The sequence below is a fragment of the Sinocyclocheilus anshuiensis genome, unplaced genomic scaffold (assembly GCF_001515605.1).
Source record: "Sinocyclocheilus anshuiensis isolate Anshui unplaced genomic scaffold, SAMN03320099.WGS_v1.1 scaffold446, whole genome shotgun sequence".
In the NCBI taxonomy this organism is placed as follows: domain Eukaryota; kingdom Metazoa; phylum Chordata; class Actinopteri; order Cypriniformes; family Cyprinidae; genus Sinocyclocheilus; species Sinocyclocheilus anshuiensis.
Window position 1 is genome coordinate 3851927 of NW_015544247.1, and position 20588 is coordinate 3872514.

The 20588-nt window shown below is 37.7% G+C and overlaps 2 protein-coding genes and 1 pseudogene across 7 annotated transcripts in view; 1 reads left to right on the top strand and 2 right to left on the bottom strand.

Moving 5' to 3' along the window:
* LOC107697778 (fibroleukin-like) overlaps window positions 1-5781 on the bottom strand; it is a 13354-nt pseudogene extending 7573 nt beyond the window's left edge.
* Window positions 5782-7776: 1995 nt separating this feature from the next.
* On the top strand, window positions 7777-9129 carry pomca (proopiomelanocortin a). Its single transcript, XM_016498638.1, has 3 exons — window positions 7777-7861; window positions 8145-8284; window positions 8496-9129. Exons 2-3 carry the CDS (start codon window positions 8147-8149, stop codon window positions 9024-9026), a joined length of 669 nt encoding a protein of 222 aa, XP_016354124.1. The 5' UTR covers window positions 7777-7861; window positions 8145-8146; the 3' UTR covers window positions 9027-9129.
* Window positions 9130-9415: 286 nt separating this feature from the next.
* The window catches only part of efr3ba (EFR3 homolog Ba (S. cerevisiae)), a 33868-nt gene continuing 22695 nt past the window's right edge, over window positions 9416-20588 (bottom strand). For 5 of the 6 annotated variants that reach the window (XM_016498635.1, XM_016498637.1, XM_016498633.1 and 2 more), the window contains 15 exons: window positions 19480-19558; window positions 18942-19077; window positions 18013-18174; window positions 17625-17736; window positions 17418-17469; window positions 17091-17263; window positions 16450-16687; window positions 16052-16180; window positions 15694-15761; window positions 15228-15346; window positions 14935-15026; window positions 14804-14852; window positions 11914-12020; window positions 11723-11772; window positions 9416-11540 (listed from right to left, as the gene is read on the bottom strand). In XM_016498635.1, the coding sequence (XP_016354121.1) occupies window positions 11441-11540; window positions 11723-11772; window positions 11914-12020; window positions 14804-14852; window positions 14935-15026; window positions 15228-15346; window positions 15694-15761; window positions 16052-16180; window positions 16450-16687; window positions 17091-17263; window positions 17418-17469; window positions 17625-17736; window positions 18013-18174; window positions 18942-19077; window positions 19480-19558 (1666 nt within the window). In that variant the 3' untranslated portion in view covers window positions 9416-11440. The remainder of the gene's footprint in view (window positions 11541-11722; window positions 11773-11913; window positions 12021-14803; window positions 14853-14934; window positions 15027-15227; window positions 15347-15693; window positions 15762-16051; window positions 16181-16449; window positions 16688-17090; window positions 17264-17417; window positions 17470-17624; window positions 17737-18012; window positions 18175-18941; window positions 19078-19479; window positions 19559-20588) is intronic. The other variant, XM_016498634.1, reaches the window with a different exon arrangement.

The following is a 20588-nucleotide window of genomic DNA, read 5'->3' on the forward strand; positions in this document are numbered from 1 at the left end:
CTTTTGGGCAAATATTCTGTGGACTGCTGCGACAAAAGTTGAACTTTTTGGAAGGTGTGTGTCCCATTACATCTGGCATAAAACCAGCACAGCATTTCATAAAAAGAACGTCATACCAACAGTCAAACATGGTGGTGGTAGTGTGATGATCTGGGGCTGCTTTGCAGCTTCAGGACCTGGATGAATTGCCATAATTGATGAAACCATGAATTCTGCTCTCTATCAGAAAATCCTGAAGGAGAATGTCCGGCTGTCAGTTTGTGACCTCAAGTTCAAGCACACTTGGGTTATGCAGCAGGACAATGATCCCAAACACACCAGCAAGTCCACCTCTGAATGGCTCAAGAAAAATAAAATGAAGGTTTTGGAGTGGCCAAATCAAAGTCCGGACTTAAATTCGATTGAAATGCTATGGCATGACCTTAAACAGTCCATTTATGCTCAAACCCTCCAATGTGGCTGAATTAAAATAATTCCACAAAGAAGAGTGGGCCAAAATTCCTCCACAGTGACGTGAAAGACTCCTTGCCAGTTATTGCAAACGCTTGACTGCAGTTGTTGCTGCAAAGGGTGGCACGACAAGTTATTAGATTTGGGGGCAATTACTTTTTCACGCAGTGCCAGGCAGGTTTGGACATCTTTTTTCCTTTTAATAAATGAAATCATTATTTCAAAACTGCATTTTGTATTTACTCGGGTTATCTTTGTGTAATATAAAAATTTGTTTGATCTGAATCATTCAAGTGTGACAAATATGCAAAAAAAAAAAAAAAAACAGGAAGGGGGCAAAAAAACTTTTCACGGCACTATACATACTTTTCTATGTTTATTGTGTGTGTGCGTGTTTGATATTTACTTTTTACTGAGCTAACAAGTAAATCAAATCATCATTCAGTAAAACAATTTCTTCAAAATAAAATAATACCTACATAAATGGCCTAACTACATTGTTTCATGTTTCTAATGGTAAGAAATAAGACTTTCATACACACAGAAAGTACCAGTTCATAGGCTATGTATTTTTGTTGTACGTGGATGCAAAGAATTGTTGACAAAGTGTTTGCTACTATATGTCTATGGGACTGGTTCCAGCTCTAATCCAGTAATTGATCAGGGTTAAGGAGGCGATAGTACAGAAACAGTGCACTGCTGAAACATTTGTCTCTGGATTCCTGTAAGGCAGAGCTGCAGCACACCTGTTAATATGTAATGTGTGCTATAAAGATAAGACTTTGCCTGCTAAATAAACAATGCATGGAGCATTGTATACCAAATATAACCAGTTTAAAATTTCAATCTGAATGAAAATGCTGTAAACATCTCAATCGGAATGAAAATGCTCAAACTGATTGAAATTTCAGCTGAATTGAAAGGCGTGGAATAAACCTTTTCATGAACCGATCAAATGAATGATTACACCATGTAAATGAGTTGGGGGTTGGGGGTCCCCCTCGGTAGAAATCGCGTTCCGCATTCTAACACCATGCGCCCCCTCTAACGCCAGGCCCTTGGAATCGTCCTAACATCCCCCCACCCCTTACGGCGCCCCTGAATTTGAGTGCTGTGTTGTTGAAACAATGTGTCATTCGCAAGACACTGCAAAAATATATGCAAGCTCAATGGCTAAACACGTCCATCTAGCATGTTTACACACAGAATCAATTGAAAAGCAGTGCAGTGAAGTGCAAAAATACATTTTGGTGTTTAAAAAAGTAAGACACATGGAATTAAAAACATGAAAGGTCTAGACACACATTTTTTTTTTTTTTTTTTTTTACTTGAGTGCTACGTTTTTAGAATGCAATGTCATGAGCAAGACGCTGCTAAAGACACCAGAGCAAAGGTCAAATATGTCTGTCTAATCCATGTTTACATAGAAAAACAACGGAAAATATTGAAAAACAGCATAGCAGATGCAAAAAAATAATTAAAAATGCAAGCCTTAGAGACACGTTTTTTAAAAGTTGAACTTGAGCGGCGTGATTTTAGAATGCTGTGTCATGTACGAGATACTACAAAAGATGATATTGCAACAGTCAAACATCCATCTAAAAAAATGTAAAAGGAGCACAGTTGAATTCAAAAACGCGTTCTGTGTGAACGGCTCCTCGTGATAGAACACATAATCTACTTGTTAAAGGGTTAGTTCAACAAAAAATGAAAATTCTGTCATTAATTACTCACCCTCATGTTGTTCCAAACCCGCAAGACCTTCGTTCATCTTCGGAACACAAATTAAGATATTTGTGACCCTGGACCACAAAACCAGTCATAAGGGTCAATTTTTTAAAATTGAGATTTAAACATCTTCTGGAAGCTGAAAAAATAAGCTTTCTATTGATGTATGGTTTGTTAGGATAGGACAATATTTGGCCGAGATACAACTATATGAAAATCTGGAATCTGAGGGTACAAAAAAATCAAAATATTGAGAAAATCGCCTTTAAAGTTGTCCAAATTAAGTTCTTAGCAATGCATATTCCTAATCAAAAATTGTTTTGATATATTTATGGTAGGAAATTTACAAAATATATTCATGGAACATGATCTTTACTTAATATCCTAATGATTTTTGGCATAAAAGAAAAATCGATAATTTTGACCCATACGATGTTTTTTTGGCTATTGCTAAAAATATACCCAAGCGACTTAAGACTGGTTTTGTGGTCCAGGGTCACATTTTTTATTAAGTCTGAGAGCTCTCTGACCCTCCATAGACAGAAATGAAAAAGTAGCACAAAAAGTATTCTCGTAGCTTCATAAAATTATGGTTGAACACCTGATGTCACATGGACTATTTTACTTTGCTACGTTTCTGTGCGTTGATCGTGATAGTATCCTTGCCGTCTATGGAGGGTCAGAGAGCTCTCAGATTTCATCAAAAATATCTTATCTGTAATTAATGACAGAATTTTCATTTTTGGGCGAACTAACCCTTTAAGCCTGACGTCAAGTGTCACCATTCCCAGCTCTAAACGGATGCCCAAATCAAACAACAAATATCACGGTGCTGCAATACTACCAAAAAATCTGGACTCTAACCATTATCTCCATACCTACATCTCTGATGGTCAGACAGTGATTCATCTTTTATGAATCGTAAAAACCTGTTTGAATATCTCATGACCAATTCACCTTTTAAAATATAGGATGTCATGAGAAATATATGATGGAATGCGTCTCATAGAAAAGCACTTTTGTGCGACTTTTATTGCTAAAAGCCTGTAGCTCCTACCTGCAGTTCCAGCACTTTAATGCGATGCCTGTGATTCCTCAGCTCCTCTTGAAGCTCTGAGATGGTCTCTTTCAGGTCCTGCATTTGCTGCTTGCGCTCTTCGTTCTCACGCAGCCAGTAGGAGACCTCATCTGTACAGCGGAACATGTCTGGACACCGCTGCTCCTCCAGCTGAGGTAATGTGGCTATTAAACGACACTGTCCGTTTGGCATCACTTCATTGCTGTATTCCCCACACTGCATTAGGCAGCTGCTAACTCGATGAGTCTGAGAAGTGTCTGTTTTAAAAGAGTCTGCGGTTTTAGGCTCTTCAACAGCATCTTTGGTTTTGACAACAGGAAATTGGGGCCATGCTGCCCAGAGAAACAAAGCATACAGCAGAGACAACATTCTGCAATAGACTGAAGTTCTCCAGAAGAAGTAAGGACTAGAGAGTGAAATCCTCATCAGACCCTGAAACCTGTCTGGGTCCTCAGACAAGACAACTTATTTTCTCATGGTTTAATGCTGTCACTAAATCTCTCCAGGGCAGATGGGAAGTGAATGAGATGGAGAAAGCTGATTGGCCGGACATTTGCCAGAAATCCTCAAAACATTGCCACCCAGCATTCTGCTTAAAGAAATAATAGAATGGATGGATCAATGACATGATGCTCATTAATTTATTCAGTACATTAAAATGGAGTTCATACATGAAATATTTTGAATATACAGTACAATTTCTTGAAGGTCCCATATTTTACACCTTTCTGGAGTTTTATTTTAGGTTTTGATGTCCTTAAGAATATATATTTGCGGTATAAGTACCAAAAACCATCTCAATATATTTTTACAGCTCCTTTCTCAGGAGCTCTGCTGAGAACAGGTCGATTTTGGCTTCTTTTACGATTAATATTCATGAGCCTCTTTTCTGATTGGCCTGTTGTTTTCTGAGTGACGCATGGCCAGGCCAACCACAGGTAACTAGGGTCAGCCGACGTCAACTTTTTACAGAAGTCACAACGGTTCGTGAAAAATCACAGCTACTTTATGCAGGATGTATGCATTTTACTGTGGACTGACTGTTTTGAACCCTATATGGTAGTTACATAGCACCTAGACCTCAGTTATCATGAAAAAAGCCAGAAAATTTCAAAGTTTTGACAATATGGGACCTTTAATTAAAATTATTGTTGACATTTTGTGTGGCATAATGTCAAAATTGTCAGAGGGGGGAAAAAATGTCTTATGTTATGACGAAGAAAGAAGCCTCTTTAAAAGAAATGCATTATTGTAGTTTGGCTTAATTAATGATTTTTTTTTTAATTATTGTAATTTTATTTTTTTAATCAACAAAGCTTCTTATTAATATTTGTAATGTGTTGTAAACAACACACAGAACCATAAAAGCATGCAAAAAACAAAAACAAACTGCAGTTCATTCTAATGTTTGTCAATATCAATCATTTCTTAAAATATCAAATTATTTAGCCTTTTTATGGCAAAGTTAGTTAAGATTGTAAAACATCATATGGTGCGACTCCGCAGAAGCTTAATGATATTTATGAATTAATAAGTCATAATATTTGTATTAAAAAACTGCAAAAATATATATATTAAAAACTTTTGGAAAATGATTAAGATGTGTACATGCATTCATGCTGTAAAGAAAATATGTTCATTCTTGATGGTTACACCACAACATTTTTAGAGTTAAATTTCTTGTTCTTAAAAATGCTATTAATGGTATAAAAGGTTTTCAAAGTCATGAAAACAACATGAATACAAAAAGAAGAAAAAAATGGGCCCATGGTTTTTCTTAATCAACACTCTTATTTATCATTTTCTAGACTAGTTTTCGGAATGATTGTCAATAAATATTCTTCATGAACATTATTTAAAATAAAGTGAAGTTTGTAGATGTAAACATAAGCTAAATGTAATAACTTTACTTAAAGTAGTTAGTTATGCAAATGTGCTAATAATATACAGTTAATTCTAAAAAGCACTACAGTATAATAATGAACAGTCAGTGATTCTGCATGCATAACACTTGTGATAATGGTACCGGGCCTGCATGTTATGGCCTACTTCCATATGCAGTAGTGTAGCCCAGCAGCCTTTAGGGACTGGTTTAACTGCTTAACATTTACTTTCTGTTCTGTTATGTCAGAATTCTTATTTGATTTGCATGATGCAGGTTTGTAAGTCGATTATCTAAAGGTTCACTCCATATTTAGATACTCATATTGCCCCCAAGTCTATATTAAGTTTGAGTTTGTTAGTTTATACATAAAGTAGCAATACAACTGCATTCCAACTTCTTACTCAAAATTCATCAAGTGCATGCAACTTAACAGATGCACACATCAAGAATGAGCATAATATACATTTAAAAGGCTAAAATAAAAGCCTCTGCAAAGCCAGCAAATGAAAAATGAAATGAATGAAAAGGCAAACACAAATGAGATAAGCAAAGTTACCTTGTACCGGGCAGGCAAATCCTCTTGTCATTCTGAATGTGTTAAGAAAGTATATCTTCCATTCACTCACTCACTGTTGGTAGGAAAAGCTGTGCTATTAACAGTGTTACTATGGGTTGACAGGCATCTTATCCTCTAAATCTTCTCTAATAGGATTACATTCACTGTGCAGTGTGGGTCAATAGCCTGTAAAGAGACAAGAAAATATACAATAAATTATATGCTTTGCATTTAACTGATTGTATGTTATTTTTTCCTTAAATTAAATATCACATTTTGTCCAAATGTGTGAGATTATAATTTCCATGACCACTTTCTTTACATCATTTATGTTTATTTGTTATTAGCTATAGATAACACCTATCTGGAAAATTACATATGAAAACGGCTAACATTTTCATTGACCACTTGTTGTATTTTATGTATAAACAGAGGGGCAAAGTTGCTCACACACTTTTAAATCCAGAACCTTTTTTTTTCCTCATTTGACCCCAGTATACTCATCTGTGACTTTCTGTCTCTGAGAACTCCATGTGCCAAAGAGACCAATAACATAAATATAAAAGCCAGCAAGGTCACGACTCCAATATAATGATGTGCCCTTAATGGAAAATGCCCCTTGGAATCGTTTTGCTCCAGGCGGAATAGTTACCAATATAGAAACCATATTTTGAATCAACAGAATCACTCAGCTGAGAGAGTGAGCCTGGTTGATTGAAATTTAGGACATGCTCTTTGACATTTGTCAGTGTTTCATTCTTAAGATCTCAAATATAACATTTATTTTGTATAACAAATATTTTATGCCTTAAAGCAGGAATAAATATGTACATGTTGCAGTTTAAGGCATACAAGGTCAGATTAAAATTTGCACTAAAACTGACAGCTATAGATTACACATTACAGGGTGGCATTTTGATGACTGTATTTTGTCATTAAATTATATAATGTTAATATAATAACTGAGCTAATAGGTATTATTAAAATAATTGCAACTTTAAAATAAATGATCATAATTTACTGTAAAGCTATACATGTTGCATAGTGAAATGGAACAATTATAAATAATATCATTTATTTTTTACTGTATTTCTAATATATTTAAATAATAATTCCACCAGTTTTCAGTGTATTTTTTCAGTGACCATGGTTTCTCTAATTTTATTGGCCTTATGTAAAAATGTGTATAAATATAAATAAATATAGCAAATAAAATATTTAATTAATATAAATGTATATAAAAATATATAAAGTAAAATGGTAAAGTATATTTTGTTGTAAAACATTTTTTTTTGGAGATTTTTTCCCCAAATTGCTCACATTTTTACAATGTAGCTCTCCCTGAAGAGTTACCACTGAAAAAATGTCTAGCTTGCCTTATTTTCAAAGTGAGACATTATTATTACTGTATATTATTCATATTTATATTAACATTATAATATATTTTTTATTTAATATTTTCTGCAAATATGAACTCTTTTTTTATTTCTCCATGAAGAATTTGGCTTATATTTATTGTAATTTTCGGCAAAGATACAGCAACACAGCAAGTCTTTATACAGTAATACCATGATTTTATGTTTTGTAATGTTCTGCTCAACCTAATCTGTTAGCGGCATTCAATCTGATCAAACCATGGTCATTTTGTATTATGAGCTTTTGTTCTGCTTCTACCACCCCGGATGTTCAAATCCCTCACCTTCCCATTCATTTCAACACAAGATTAGCACTTATGTGCCCTGACACACACAAAAAAAACATGCCCCATCATTGATTTAAAGTGAATTTAAACCTTTAATCACCTAACTCATGTAAACCGACACGTATGCCCTTAAACGTAATGAGAAAAACCATCATGATTTGATAAGCTGAGTGAAGATCCTAATCCTGCACTCATTCACAACTGTCTTTTCACTGTTGACTGACAATCTCTGATGGATTACTCATCCGTACCTTAGATGATGCGCCAGGGTTTCCTACCTGCACCACCCATTAAAAGTGACAGAGTTTGGTGGCCTTGAGGAATTGACGCATAGGTAGCTTATAAAAGATGACTAGATGAGGGTCTCAGACATCAGAGACAAGCAAACGCACGCATAACCAGACAGATCAGAGATCCTCCGAGAGAAAAACTTTGGTTGGCTCACTTCTTTCTGCACAACAGGTGGGTAAAAAAATCATCCACTGAGGTTGAGCTTTACATATTTTCTTAATGTTTTGTTTTTTTTGCAATGTCTAATAATTCATGTATTCATGTTTATTTTATTAATATAAAGCATTATTTCACAGACATGCATTCTGTTCACAATTTTCTTTGTTCTTTTAATTCTGGTGTGCAATGAAATAATGCTTTGCATAACTGTGCATGCCCTTAATGTGATTGAGTATGCATAAATGTGAATATTGCTGTGTTATCAATATTGGCATGAATCATTGTGCTGTATCAGACATGGTGAGGGGAGTGAGGATGTTGTGTCCTGCTTGGCTCTTGGCTCTGGCTGTTTTGTGTGCGGGTGGATCTGAAGTCAGAGCTCAGTGCTGGGAGAACGCCCGCTGCAGAGACCTCACCACTGACGAGAACATCTTGGTGAGTTACAATATACCTTGCACACATGACTGCTTAGCTGCTAATGTTAGTTCTTTCAGCTCAATCTGCAAGTTAGCTCACTAATTCAAAATCTTATTGATTAATAGTGAGACTAACATCATGAATGCTAATTCTTCAGGATTAGGCATTTGAACAAACCACAATCCTGAATGAGAACTCTCTAGTTTCTTCTTCTTTTGCTCTTCCCAAGGACTGCATACAGCTATGCAGGTCTGATCTGACAGATGAAACCCCCGTCTACCCTAGAGAAAGCCATTTGCAGCCTCCCTCCGAGCTGGAGCAAACTGAGGTCCTCTCACCCCTGTCCCCAGCAGCCCTCGCTCCTGATGAGCAAATGGACCCCGAGTCCAGCCCTCGGCACGAGCACAAGCGCTCCTACTCCATGGAGCATTTCCGCTGGGGAAAGCCAGTGGGTCGCAAGCGCAGGCCTATCAAGGTGTACACAAACGGCGTGGAGGAGGAATCCGCCGAGACTCTCCCAGCTGAGATGAGGCGCGAGCTGGCTACCAACGAGGTCGACTATCCTCAAGAGGAGGGCGCTTTAGACCAGCAGGATAAGAAGGATGGCTCCTACAAAATGAAACATTTCCGCTGGAGCAGCCCGCCTGCTAGTAAGCGCTATGGAGGCTTCATGAAGTCCTGGGACGAGCGCAGTCAGAAACCCCTTCTCACGCTCTTCAAAAACGTCATAAACAAAGAGCACCAGAAGAAGGGCCAGTGAGGGGGTTTTAATGGGAGGAGTGGATAGGGGATTGTTTTTAATATACTTTCTTCCCAGCAAACTTATCATGCATAGTAAACAAAAAGAGGGTGGGTGGTGTTACCAGTAGCACTTCATTCTTGATGCTTAGAGTTTATTCACATTGTAGTAAACAATAAATTCTGAATTCTATACATAGAAATGCTGTGGTGATTAAATACTGGTTTAGAGGCTAAAGAAACAGCATTTTAGATTATTTATTGAATTGTATTATACTGTCAATTTTGAAAATGTGACGATTGTTTCATGCAGAAAAGAACAAAACGGTTCATTTCTGAGAAACGAGCATTCATTAGAATCATTCAGACGTATGTGCAGTTGCCAATAAAGCTATAAACACAGGTCAGACTTTGAATTCATAAAATTAGTCTTTAATTGATATTCTTATTATTCACACCACATATGTACATCACTTAATGATTTCATGTAGGCAAACATTCACAGAACACAGTTCTGAAGTCTCATCCTTTTACAGTGACAGCATCTAAACACATACATAACAGGAACTAAGTTGACTTATTACGGTCCACAGTGTTGTAATGATCTCACTTAAATTAAAAATGGTAAAAGCACAGACAAAACACCCAGTGCATGCAGCAGCTGACAAGGAAAGACTAAACTCTGATATTTCATACACGCAAAATCACCTCACATGTAAGCAGTCTAGAATATTTCATCATAGCCATATAAACAGAGAAGATAAACCAATTTGTTTTTATGCTTGCAAATAAATTCAGGGTATCACCAAGGATGAATATAAAGTAAAACCAGAACATGAAAAATTACTTCATGAACTAAAAAAAAAAAACAGGTGGTTTTACGACAGAAAAACAAGATAAACGTCCATGTTTTTATGTGGAACCGGAACAATATGATATGACAACAGATTACACACCATAAAATTTTAGACAAGAACACATCAAGATGAAATTTTGCGCAACATAAAGTATATTTTCCAGCATACACCACATTTACACAGTGAGCATTAAAGTGCTGCGTTTAAATCCAGGACAACAAAATCTTGTTGTAAACCTGAAATTATTTACAAATTTAATAAAATAAAGGACTCGTTACTGTACAAGTGTCAAATGAAATGCACTAATCCTGGTAAAAAAAGGTAGATAATTGATCCCTTTAGACCCTAAGTAGGGGTTTTACCTTTTTAGGGTAGGGTTTTTACCTCTCTAGCTTTTACCTTTTAATTCTGCATGCAAAATGCCATTATCTCAACAGGAATCCATGTGAACGAGAATTTCCCGTGAGGTGGCATGCATTGACCTACAGAAAGCTGCTTGGTTTGAAAGAGAATATAGCAAACAGTCATTTCAATACAAATACATACAATCTGGAATTTCACATCAGGGCAAAAGATTTCCCCAAGCAGATTTCGCAATGGGTTCAAATTGGTTACGCAAATTTGCAGAAATCTGCTTGGTTTCAAAGTGATTTCTGTGTGTACTGTGCTTTATACATTGTGACACCATTGCCATTAAACAATGGACATTTTTTTGCCTGTGAAATTTTGCTAATTTTGCCAATGATAACATTAACTCACTCTGGTTCAGAAAAAAAAAACTTAAGCAATCAAACAAACATTACGCAAATGAAAACCTTTCACGTAAGAAACTGCATTAACAAGAGTATAATGAATAATGATACAGGTCTGACTTTATGTGAATGTAACACATTCACTTTCTTATACACAACATCATTAAGCCATCAGTTCTGACTGGAATACTGCATTGAGCTGAACTAGGAACTTAGTATTTGCTGTATTTTTTCCTCAGCTTCTACCCAAGAGTTTTTACTTTTAAATTCAATAATTATTGCTTTAAATACAACTGTTATTGCAGCATGTAGAGACGATTTAAACATGCAAACAAAGCTTGTATTTAGCTAAACTGTCGATACCCACACGTTGAAAAAAAAAAACTGTTTTTGGAAACACATTTGGGACATTCTTTGACAAATGTTCTTAACTTAAGATACAAAATGTAATGCAGCTTTACTCTTTAGTTGTACAAGAAAACCAATTACAACAGACTGTACACACTTACACAGTAACCTAAACAATGAAAACCTCATTCTGCTCTCTATGCTCCCAGACAAGATACGATCATTTGTCGATAAATTCTGTCCTTTTTCGTCTAGACTAAGTGCATATTTAACCAACATATGGTATATTCTCTTGGTTTGTTTGTCTTTGTTGGCATAAATAGACTTCAGGATAAAGTACAGCCGTAATCCTTATCTAAGGTCTGATATTACACTAGAGAACACAGTTTAGAAGAAACAGAGTTACACCTGGACATAAGAAGGAGTGATAATAGTGCGATGAAAACAGCTGTATGTGGTGACAAGGGCTCCAGGGTCTCTCAGTATACACAGAGGTCTGGAAACTTCATTTCATAGACTGGTACGGAGTGGCTCCGGCCGTGACCATTCCCGACAGAGCCAGACGGACTCGGTGGAGGCCTATCCAACAGAGAAAGAGAAAGAGAGATGGAACAAGTGTCAATCACATGAGACAGACAATACAGCCTTTTTCCACTGTAGTGGTGTCCTACTCTGTGTAGTTTTATATGGTTGTTAGTTACATAACATATTCACACTTACAAAAAATTCAATGTTACAGAAAACAGTTTTATATTATGTACCTGATTGTGATTTCGAAGATTTGGTTGAGTTTACTCTGCAACAGGGAAGCCTAGAGAGAAACAGTACAGGCGGAGAGTTCATGCACAATAAAAAAAGAAAAGAACAGATGTAGGAGCTGAACAGAAGAGCTGTGTTTGTGCTATTTGATGATAAAATTAGAGTGTGTATGCTTGCTAGGCATTGGACTCACCCTGGCCCCGCAGTGGGCTGCTATCTCCTCAAACGGGGCGGTCTGAAACCTCTCTACCACCTGCCTTCTGCGCTCTCTCTCCAGCTCCTCCACATTCACGCTGTCTACTGAACAAACACACAAATACAGGTGTTTCTGTGCTAACTGACAAAATCCAGCATAGAAAATGTCTAAACTCTTTTAAATTTTAAATTTAAGTTCAATTTAGAGATATTACGACTAACACATTTTTTGTACCATACCAGTCATTTGTAATTACTGAATAAGGATTATTTAAAATAATATTTTATAGAGATCATTAATCAGAGCGACAGTTCTGTAGCAGTACTATAATATAAATAATAATATAAAATAATATAATATAAAAAAATGACTTCAAAATGGCACTAACGTAAGTTTGGGGTTGGTAGTTTTTTTTTTATGTTTTAAAATGATGTTTTTTAAAATGATTTTAAATGTCTCATTCTCACTTAGTCATCCGTTTATTTGATCAAAATACAGTAAAAACTGCAATGACTGCTTTCAATTTTAATATATTTAATTGTTTTTACTTTAAAAATGTATTCTTGTGATGGCAAAGCTATTTTTCAGCAGCCATTACGCCAGTTTTCAGTGTCACATGATCCTTCAGAACTCATTCTCATATGTTGATTTGCTGCTCAAGAAACATTTATTTTTATTATCAGTGCTGAAAACAGTTGTGCTGCCTAATAGTTTTTTTAGAATATTTTTGTAGGATTCTTTAATGAATCGATTAATCGCGATTAATCACATCCAAAATAAAAGTTTGTGTTTACATAATGTGTATGTGTACTGTGCATATTAAATACATGCATGTATGTGTGTGTATTATATATATATATATATATATACACAGTACACACACACATTGTCACAGGGTTGTGGTTGTAGTAACTGCGCACGACGAAGGAGTAGAAGAAAGTGAGTTTTTAAATAAGCATCAACACAGTATAACCGTTTAAAATAACATTAATCCGAGACAAAGAAGACACAGAAACTGAGGGCTTATAAGGAAGGCAAATTAAGGAGCAAATGAGATGATTAATACAACACAGGTGATCCGAATGAACGAGGATTAACTAAATGACAACAGGAACAGAACCAAATAAGGGCAGACAGGAACTAAACAGAAACAAACATGTCACAGATATCGCCCCCCTCCCGGAAGGCGCGTCCCGCGCCGTAACAGGAACATCGGGGGGGGCGGGCGCCCTGGAGGCTGGTGCAGGACAGGAACAGGGCGGAGACAAGGAAGGCCTCCAGGGCAGATCAGGGAGCCATGGCAGAGCAGACAGTTCAGGTTGCCATGGTGGAGCAGGCAGTTCAGGTTGCCATGGCGAAGCTGGTAGCTCAGAGGGCCATGGCGGAGCTGGTAGCTCAGGGGGCCATGGCGGAGCAGGGGACTCAGGAGGCTCGGCCACGGGTATATGCCCCCCCCCCCTTTTTTCTTGGGGGAAACTAGGAATCCTGGGGGGCGCTCTGGAGGAGCAGGAACTTGAGGGTGCTCTGGAGGAGCGGGAATATGAGGGCACTCTGGAGGAGCAGGCACTTGAGGGCGCACTAGAGGAGCGGGAACTTGAGGGCTCTCTGGAGGAGAGGGCAATTGAGGGCGCTCTGGAGGGCAATTTCGAGGAGCGGGCTCTGGAGGGTGCTTTCGAGGAGCGGGCACTGGAGCGTGCTTTCGAGGAGCGGGCACTGGAGGGTGCTCTGGAGGAGCAGGCACTGGAGGGCGCTCTGGAGGGCGCTTTCAAGGAGCAGACACTGGAGGGCGCTCTGGAGGAGCAGGAACTGGAGGGCGCTTTCGAGGAGTGGGCTCTGGAGGGCGCTTTCGAGGAGTGGGCACTGGAGGAGCGGAGTTCGCTAACACAGAGGGCTCAGGGGACGATGGAGGGCTGGACGGGACCAGCGGAGACTCAGGAGACGAAGGAGAGTTTTCTGGAGCGAACTCTGGTGAGAGGATAGGGGCAGAGAACTCAGGAGGTAGTGCCATGTCCAAAAGCGCTGAGAGGCCAGCGGGCTTGACTGCGGGCTGGTTCTGGATCGGGGCTGGACACTCTCCAGACACTGGAGGATTCCTTCCCTCCAGCTCAGTCCTGTGGTGTCTGGGAGGTCCACGGGGCGATAGTAATTGACCCCGATCCAGAACAGAGAGTTGAGCGTGGTGTCATCTAGCGCCATACACACGATGAGCCCGCAGAACTCCCGCTCATACTTCTCGAATGGGAGATCCAGGCGGGCTAGGGTGGCGAAGCGTGCAGCGATTTCCATCACCGCGGGGAAAAAGGGGAAAATAAAAACACTTTTCAAACCGGCGGAAAACAAACACGGGGAAAAAATGCGCTGCTCACTTTCAGTTTTGGGTCTCGGATTCTGTCACGGGGTTGTGGTTGTAGTAATTGCGCACGACGAAGGAGTAGAAGAAAAGGAGTTTTTAATAAGCATCAACTATAACTGTTGAAAATAACATTAATCCGAGACAAAGAAGACAGAAACTGAGGGCTTATAATGAAGTCAAACTAAGGAGCAAACGAGATGATTAATACAACACAGGTGATCCGAATGAACGAGGATTAATAAGAACTAAATGAGAACAGGAACAGAACCAAATAAGGGCAGACAGGAACTAAACAGAAACAAACATGTGACACACATATAGTATGTAAAAACTAACTTTTATTTTGGATGTGATTAATCGAGATTAAGTGACTTGACAGCACTAGTAACAACACAACTTTTGATCAATTTAATGTATCCTTGCTGAATAAAAGTATTATTTACTTTTAAAAAAATCTTACTGACCCCAAACGTTTGAATGGTAGTGTATATACAATGTTAATGCAAGTAGACTCTCAAATCATGCAAGACTTACCAATGGCTTGTTTAAGAGTTTCAAACGTTATCTGCTCTGCTGTGGATCTCTGTAAGGACACCGAACATTGGTTAAAAATACACACACACACACACACACACACACGTGTAATGAATATTAGGATGTTTTACCTGCTCTTTCTCCGGACTGTTTCTAGACTCCATCTCTAACTGCAGGGAGACTGTGTCTCCAATACTCTTCCTCTTAGACAGTCTGTCTTCATCTGTGTTAGTTACAAAAATAATATTTTCTTAATGTAATGTATTATGAAGAATTCAAGAAAAAAGCTCAGCTGTACTATAACATTTAAATGTGAAATGCCCTCACTTTATGTGTCTCATGATAACACACTATATCAAGACAGGCAAAAATATGACAGGACATCCTTTCTCAGTGTATTTAAAGCTCAGGCTGAGGGTCAGACCTGTGATCTGTGGGATGTATGGAGTGGCCAGTCTCTCTGTGTTGTATCCGCTGCCGCCCAGCATCTCTGCTATCTTAGCCTGCACAAAAAGCACCTCTCCCTCCACCTTCTCTGGGATCCTGAAAGAGAAAGAGGCTAAAGCTATTCTTCAGCTTTATATGGGTGCGCTTTTCTGAGGTAGTAGAAACCAGATGGATAAGAGGTCTCTGAATGTTTTGTGGGTTTAATGCCTTTAATAACCATTTGCTCAGCACATCACAGCTGCAAATGATCTTATAGTGAACCGAAAGACATTGAACTGCGTAAAAACTGTACAGTATGTTCTCAACTCAGTACATAAATTTGTATGAACTGAGAACTATATGTTTCTGTTGGTTTGTTAGTGTGAACTATGGCATAAAAGCTGTGTCTCTCATAATGGTGGTGAGAAGAACATTATGATACTTTGAACAGAAGTGTTGCTTACTTTGAGCTCTCAACAAGAACATCCTCTGGCAGCAGGAAAGGAACAAGTTTCTTTCTTGACTCAATCACCTGCGGGTAGAAACAGACAGATAGATAGATCTATGGATACAGTAGATAGATAGAGAGACATGTGGATAGATGTATGGATGGATGGATGGATGTACAGATAGACGGATAGACAGACAGACAGACAGACAGACAGATGGGTAGACAGACAGACAGACAGACAGACAGACAGACGATATAGATGGACAGACAGACAGACAGACACAGATAGATGATAGATAGATAGATAGATAGATAGATAGATAGATAGATAGATAGATAGATAGATAGATAGATAGACAGATAGCACTCACCTCATGGACGTGTTGGCAGAAGGTGGGCACAGTGGTCAGCTGACTGATGAGGTTCAGGTACGCAGCTGACAGAGCGTGGATGGCACAGCGGTTGTAAACAGGAAGAGCCTCTTCAGTCAAGGCCAGGTCCTGAGGAAGAGGACGCATCAGGGGAAATTAAAAAAGGCTGAGAACTATTGTTATTGTATTGTTATTGTATTGATAGACACTTTTATGACTTGTCTGTAAGACACATACTTGAGCATAATGTAAAGAGATGATGCTGAAGTAAAAGTTGACTTATGTTGGTTTTAAAATGTATATTAATTAACATATATAATTATGCTGACCCTATGTGTCCACTGGCATATTTATTCATCCCCACAGTCATGTACATATCACAGAGGTGAGAGAAACACCTGTAATGCCAAAGCCAGTCGGATCAGGTCCACCACCACCTCCTCATTGGCCAGCTCCACACAAATCAACCCCAGCAATGTATACAGAGACTCAAAGTGCCGCTGGATGCTACTCTCCTCCTTGCAGGCCAGGTAAATGTGGCGGTACAGCCTCTGGCTGTGTTTCTTCATGAACAGGTTATCCTGCCTTGAGCACTTGTCTACTTTCAACTTCAGTACTGAGATATCTGAGATAATTCTGTTGAAAACAATAGAAAAATGCACTGTAAAATGTTTTTCAGGTAAATCTCAAAGACCTACTGTAGCAAAACACTTTGTGCAATTAAATAATATACATTTTTAAAACATGTGTAATAAGAGCAATTCATACTGTGAAATGTATGATAGCAAAAAATACATTTTTAACCACTAACTAATAAAAAAAAAATAATTTTAACCACTAACTAATCAAAAGCTACCATGGTATGTATTAACTATTTCTAAGGGCCATTTGGCCACATTTTAACCAGTACTTCATGCATTACAATACAGAGGTAAATGTAAAATGTGTCAGGTACACTGTAAAAAATATATATTTAAAAAAAAAAATCAAAATTGTAGATTGCTAGAGTTTTTTTTCGAGTGTGTCAGTGCGCCCCAACCTGACAGGGGAGAATTTGTGCCGGTTGTCATGGCGATCAATGATGCTGATGAGGATGTCAAGAACAAGTAGACGGATCTCTGCATCCTCCATCAGAGTGAAGGACAAGAGCGGGTCCAGGAATGAGGTGGGAAGCGCCGTCAAAATGTTTGTAGACTGGAATCCTGCTGTTACCTAAAGGAGAAACGGAGAGACTGACGTTTCAAGGCACACAAGACCATCAGACGGTTTAGACTGCATCAGCAACTGTGGATCATGAAACAGCAGGGGGAGTAAATGGTCTCCGCATAGCACAGCGGGAGATCATGACTGACACAAACCAGCTCACCTGCAGCAGAGACTTTAGCAGCATAATCTGGATCATCCTATTGCCCTCAACCCTGAAACAAGAAACAGACACTTATTGACAAAATACAATATTCTTGCTACGCTAGCATTTATCTTATTAAACACTAGCGTTTAATTTGCATTTCATCTTGGGCCAGCAGAAAATACATCGTAAACATGTCTAATTGATAAAGTAACCCTGTCTCACCCGGTGTTGGCCGACCCCAGAGCCGGATACATGCCTGTCACAGGAATCTTACCAATGATGAACAGCATGACTTCTGAGCGTTGGTAGGTGGGCAGTGTGTTTGCAAATGAGCCTGCAAACAAAGATTGATAAGTAAGGTATCATGCACAGTATCTATCTATCTATATATCTATCTATCTATCTATCCATTTAAAATACAAATACTGAGATAAAATTTTGTTATAATTTTAAGAGTGAAAATGTGGGTTGATATCAAACTGAGCACAGCTATGTAGAAAATTATTTGTCTGAGACAAGCCAATTATACAGTTTAGCCACGGTCATTTTACAAAAATATTTGACTGCCACGACTGTCAGATTCACTCATAAACATTCATTGTTCACCCACCAATGGTTTTGATGACAGCTTCTTGGAGTTGTCTCTCCTCGTGTACTTTAATGACCTTGGAGCCCATGTTTGCAAAAGAGTCGTAGGATCCTGTGAGCTCGTAGTCCACACTGAGTCTGAGCTGCTTCAGTAGAGTATTAAACACTTCCAGTACTGTGGGCCCTGTGGAGAGGGACGGCACAGAGCCAAAACTAAACAAAAAGGGATAGTTCACCCAAAAATGAAAATTCTGACATTAATAACTCACCCTCATGTCGTTCCAAAGCCGTAAGACCTTCGTTCATCTTCGGAACACAAATTAAGATATTTTTGATGAAATCCGAGTGTTTTCTGATCCTGCATAGACAGCAATGCAACTGACATGTTCAAGGCCCAGAAAGGTAGTAAGGACATTGTTAAAACAGTCCATGTGACATCAGCGGTTCAACTGTAATTTTATGAAGCTACAACAATACTTTTTGTGCCCAAAGAAAACAAAAGTAATGACTTTATTCAACAATTTCTTTTCTTCCGTGTCAACAAATTGTATTCTCGTAGCTTCATAAAATTGCAGTTGAACCGCTGATGTCACATGGACTGTTTTAACAATGTCCTTACTACCTTTCTGGGTCTTGAACATGTCAGTTGCGTTGCTGTCTATGCAGGGTCAGAAAGCTCACAGTTTTCAACAAAAATATCTTGTTCCAAAGATCTTGATGACATGAGAGTGAGTAATTAATGACAAAATTATCGTTTTTGGGTGAACTATGCCTCTAAAGAACATTGTCAATGCGTATGATTTCTACTGTATAAAATTGAATTATTTGTCAAACATATAAACACTTGATACATATTAAATAAGCAGTGTGTAATAGTGTAAATCCTATAAAATGCTTGTCTAATGAGATGGTTTTAGTGCTCCCTCTAGTGGTCTAAAGAAGGTCTGTTACCTATGGATCCACTGGCCTCTATGACAGCTGCCTCTGAGATCACCTCCACTATCCCAGCACGCACTCGGGCTGAATTCTTACTGTTGGCATCCAAGTGGCCCAACAGCTGCTGAATCACCAGATGTGAATGTTGGGACTGTCAAAGGATCCGTAGATGAGTCAATATTACAGTAACACAAACGCATATCGAATTATAACTTCATTCAATTTTTTAACAATAAAAACAAAGAAATGTTATGACGTAAAGTCAATACGAAATATTAATACATTATGAGATTTTTCACTCTAATCGTTGAGCTTATAAGATCATTTGTAAAAAAAATAAAAATAAATTGAATAATGCAAAAATATAAATATTTTCACTACTGTTCTGAGACTTTCAAAGCTACAGTATTTTAAAGATGTTTAAATATGTCCCCAAACACCACGTAATTATTTAGTAGCAAATGGCCATGCTCTACAATGCAAGTGTGTCTTGCATTGTATTTTGTGTCAGATACTTTTACAATCAAATTTCAGTACAGTTGTTTGTATCTACCTGAATGGAGTACATAATGATTTTGAAACAGCGCACTGCAAATGTTTTGCTCTCCCAGAGTGAATGGTTATCAAGGTGCCTGGAAATATACAAGTGAATTAATGATTAGCTTCAGCAAACAGAACTAGAGCAGGAAACAGCAAACAAAGTAGGTAAAAAAAAAAAATACACTGGCAAAACAGATACTAGTTACTTTTACTGTGAAGTATGTTTTAGGCTAACAATGAGGACAATTTGTTACATTTTTTTCTACATTCCCTTTCCAGTGCTACATTTCTGTAGTGCCCCTAGTGAAAAATAAATATAATAAAATGCATTTGCACAACATTTATTTCATGCTATGTATACTACAAATACATACATAATAAAAATACCCTGCAATTGTACTTTTAGTATACTAAACTGGTATACTTAAAGTCTGCTAAATTGGAACAACTAATTTTGTACTTAATGTACTTTCATTTTAGGCTTAATATTAAGAAATGTGCATTGTGAACAAGTATTACTCCAAATATTAAATTATAATTTTTACACCAGTAAGTCTCGAGTGATATGTCAGTAAATATGTTAACAGATCTGAACTATACTTAGTATGAAATACATACAATTTTAAATATATTACTTTTTTTTACTAGAGGCATCGTTTGTGTAAATAAAAAACCTCGTCCTGACATTCTACAATGACATAAATTAATTTATATGTATAAATGGAAACCTCTGCCGAGGTCAATTATTAATAATTCATCCAAGCATCCATGTCATTATTTCATTTACACCCTACACGAATATTTGAAGTTGGTAAGATAAAAAAGTAATATAGTGAAATGTTATTACAATTTAAAATCTTTTTCATTTCTTTCAAAATCTTACTGACTCCAAACTTTTAAATGGTAGTGTATGTGCATTGTTTTGCATGAATTATAATAAGTAGTCCAGTCGATTAGTAACAGCTGCATGATCATTAAAGTCACCACAATCCTGAATTCATATAGTCATTTATTGTCAAATATATGCCCATTATTCATAAAAAAAAAATTAAAAAAAAATTGTTAAAGGGGTCATATGATGCGATTTCAAGTTTTCCTTTCTCTTTGGAGGGTTACAAGCTG

Bases quoted from the DNA above. Each gene is read 5' to 3' on its own strand.
- pomca (XM_016498638.1), top strand. From the start codon at position 8,147: ATGGTGAGGGGAGTGAGGATGTTGTGTCCTGCTTGGCTCTTGGCTCTG. The intron at 8,285-8,495 runs GTGAGTTACAAT...GCTCTTCCCAAG, and splicing joins CCACTGACGAGAACATCTTG to GACTGCATACAGCTATGCAG.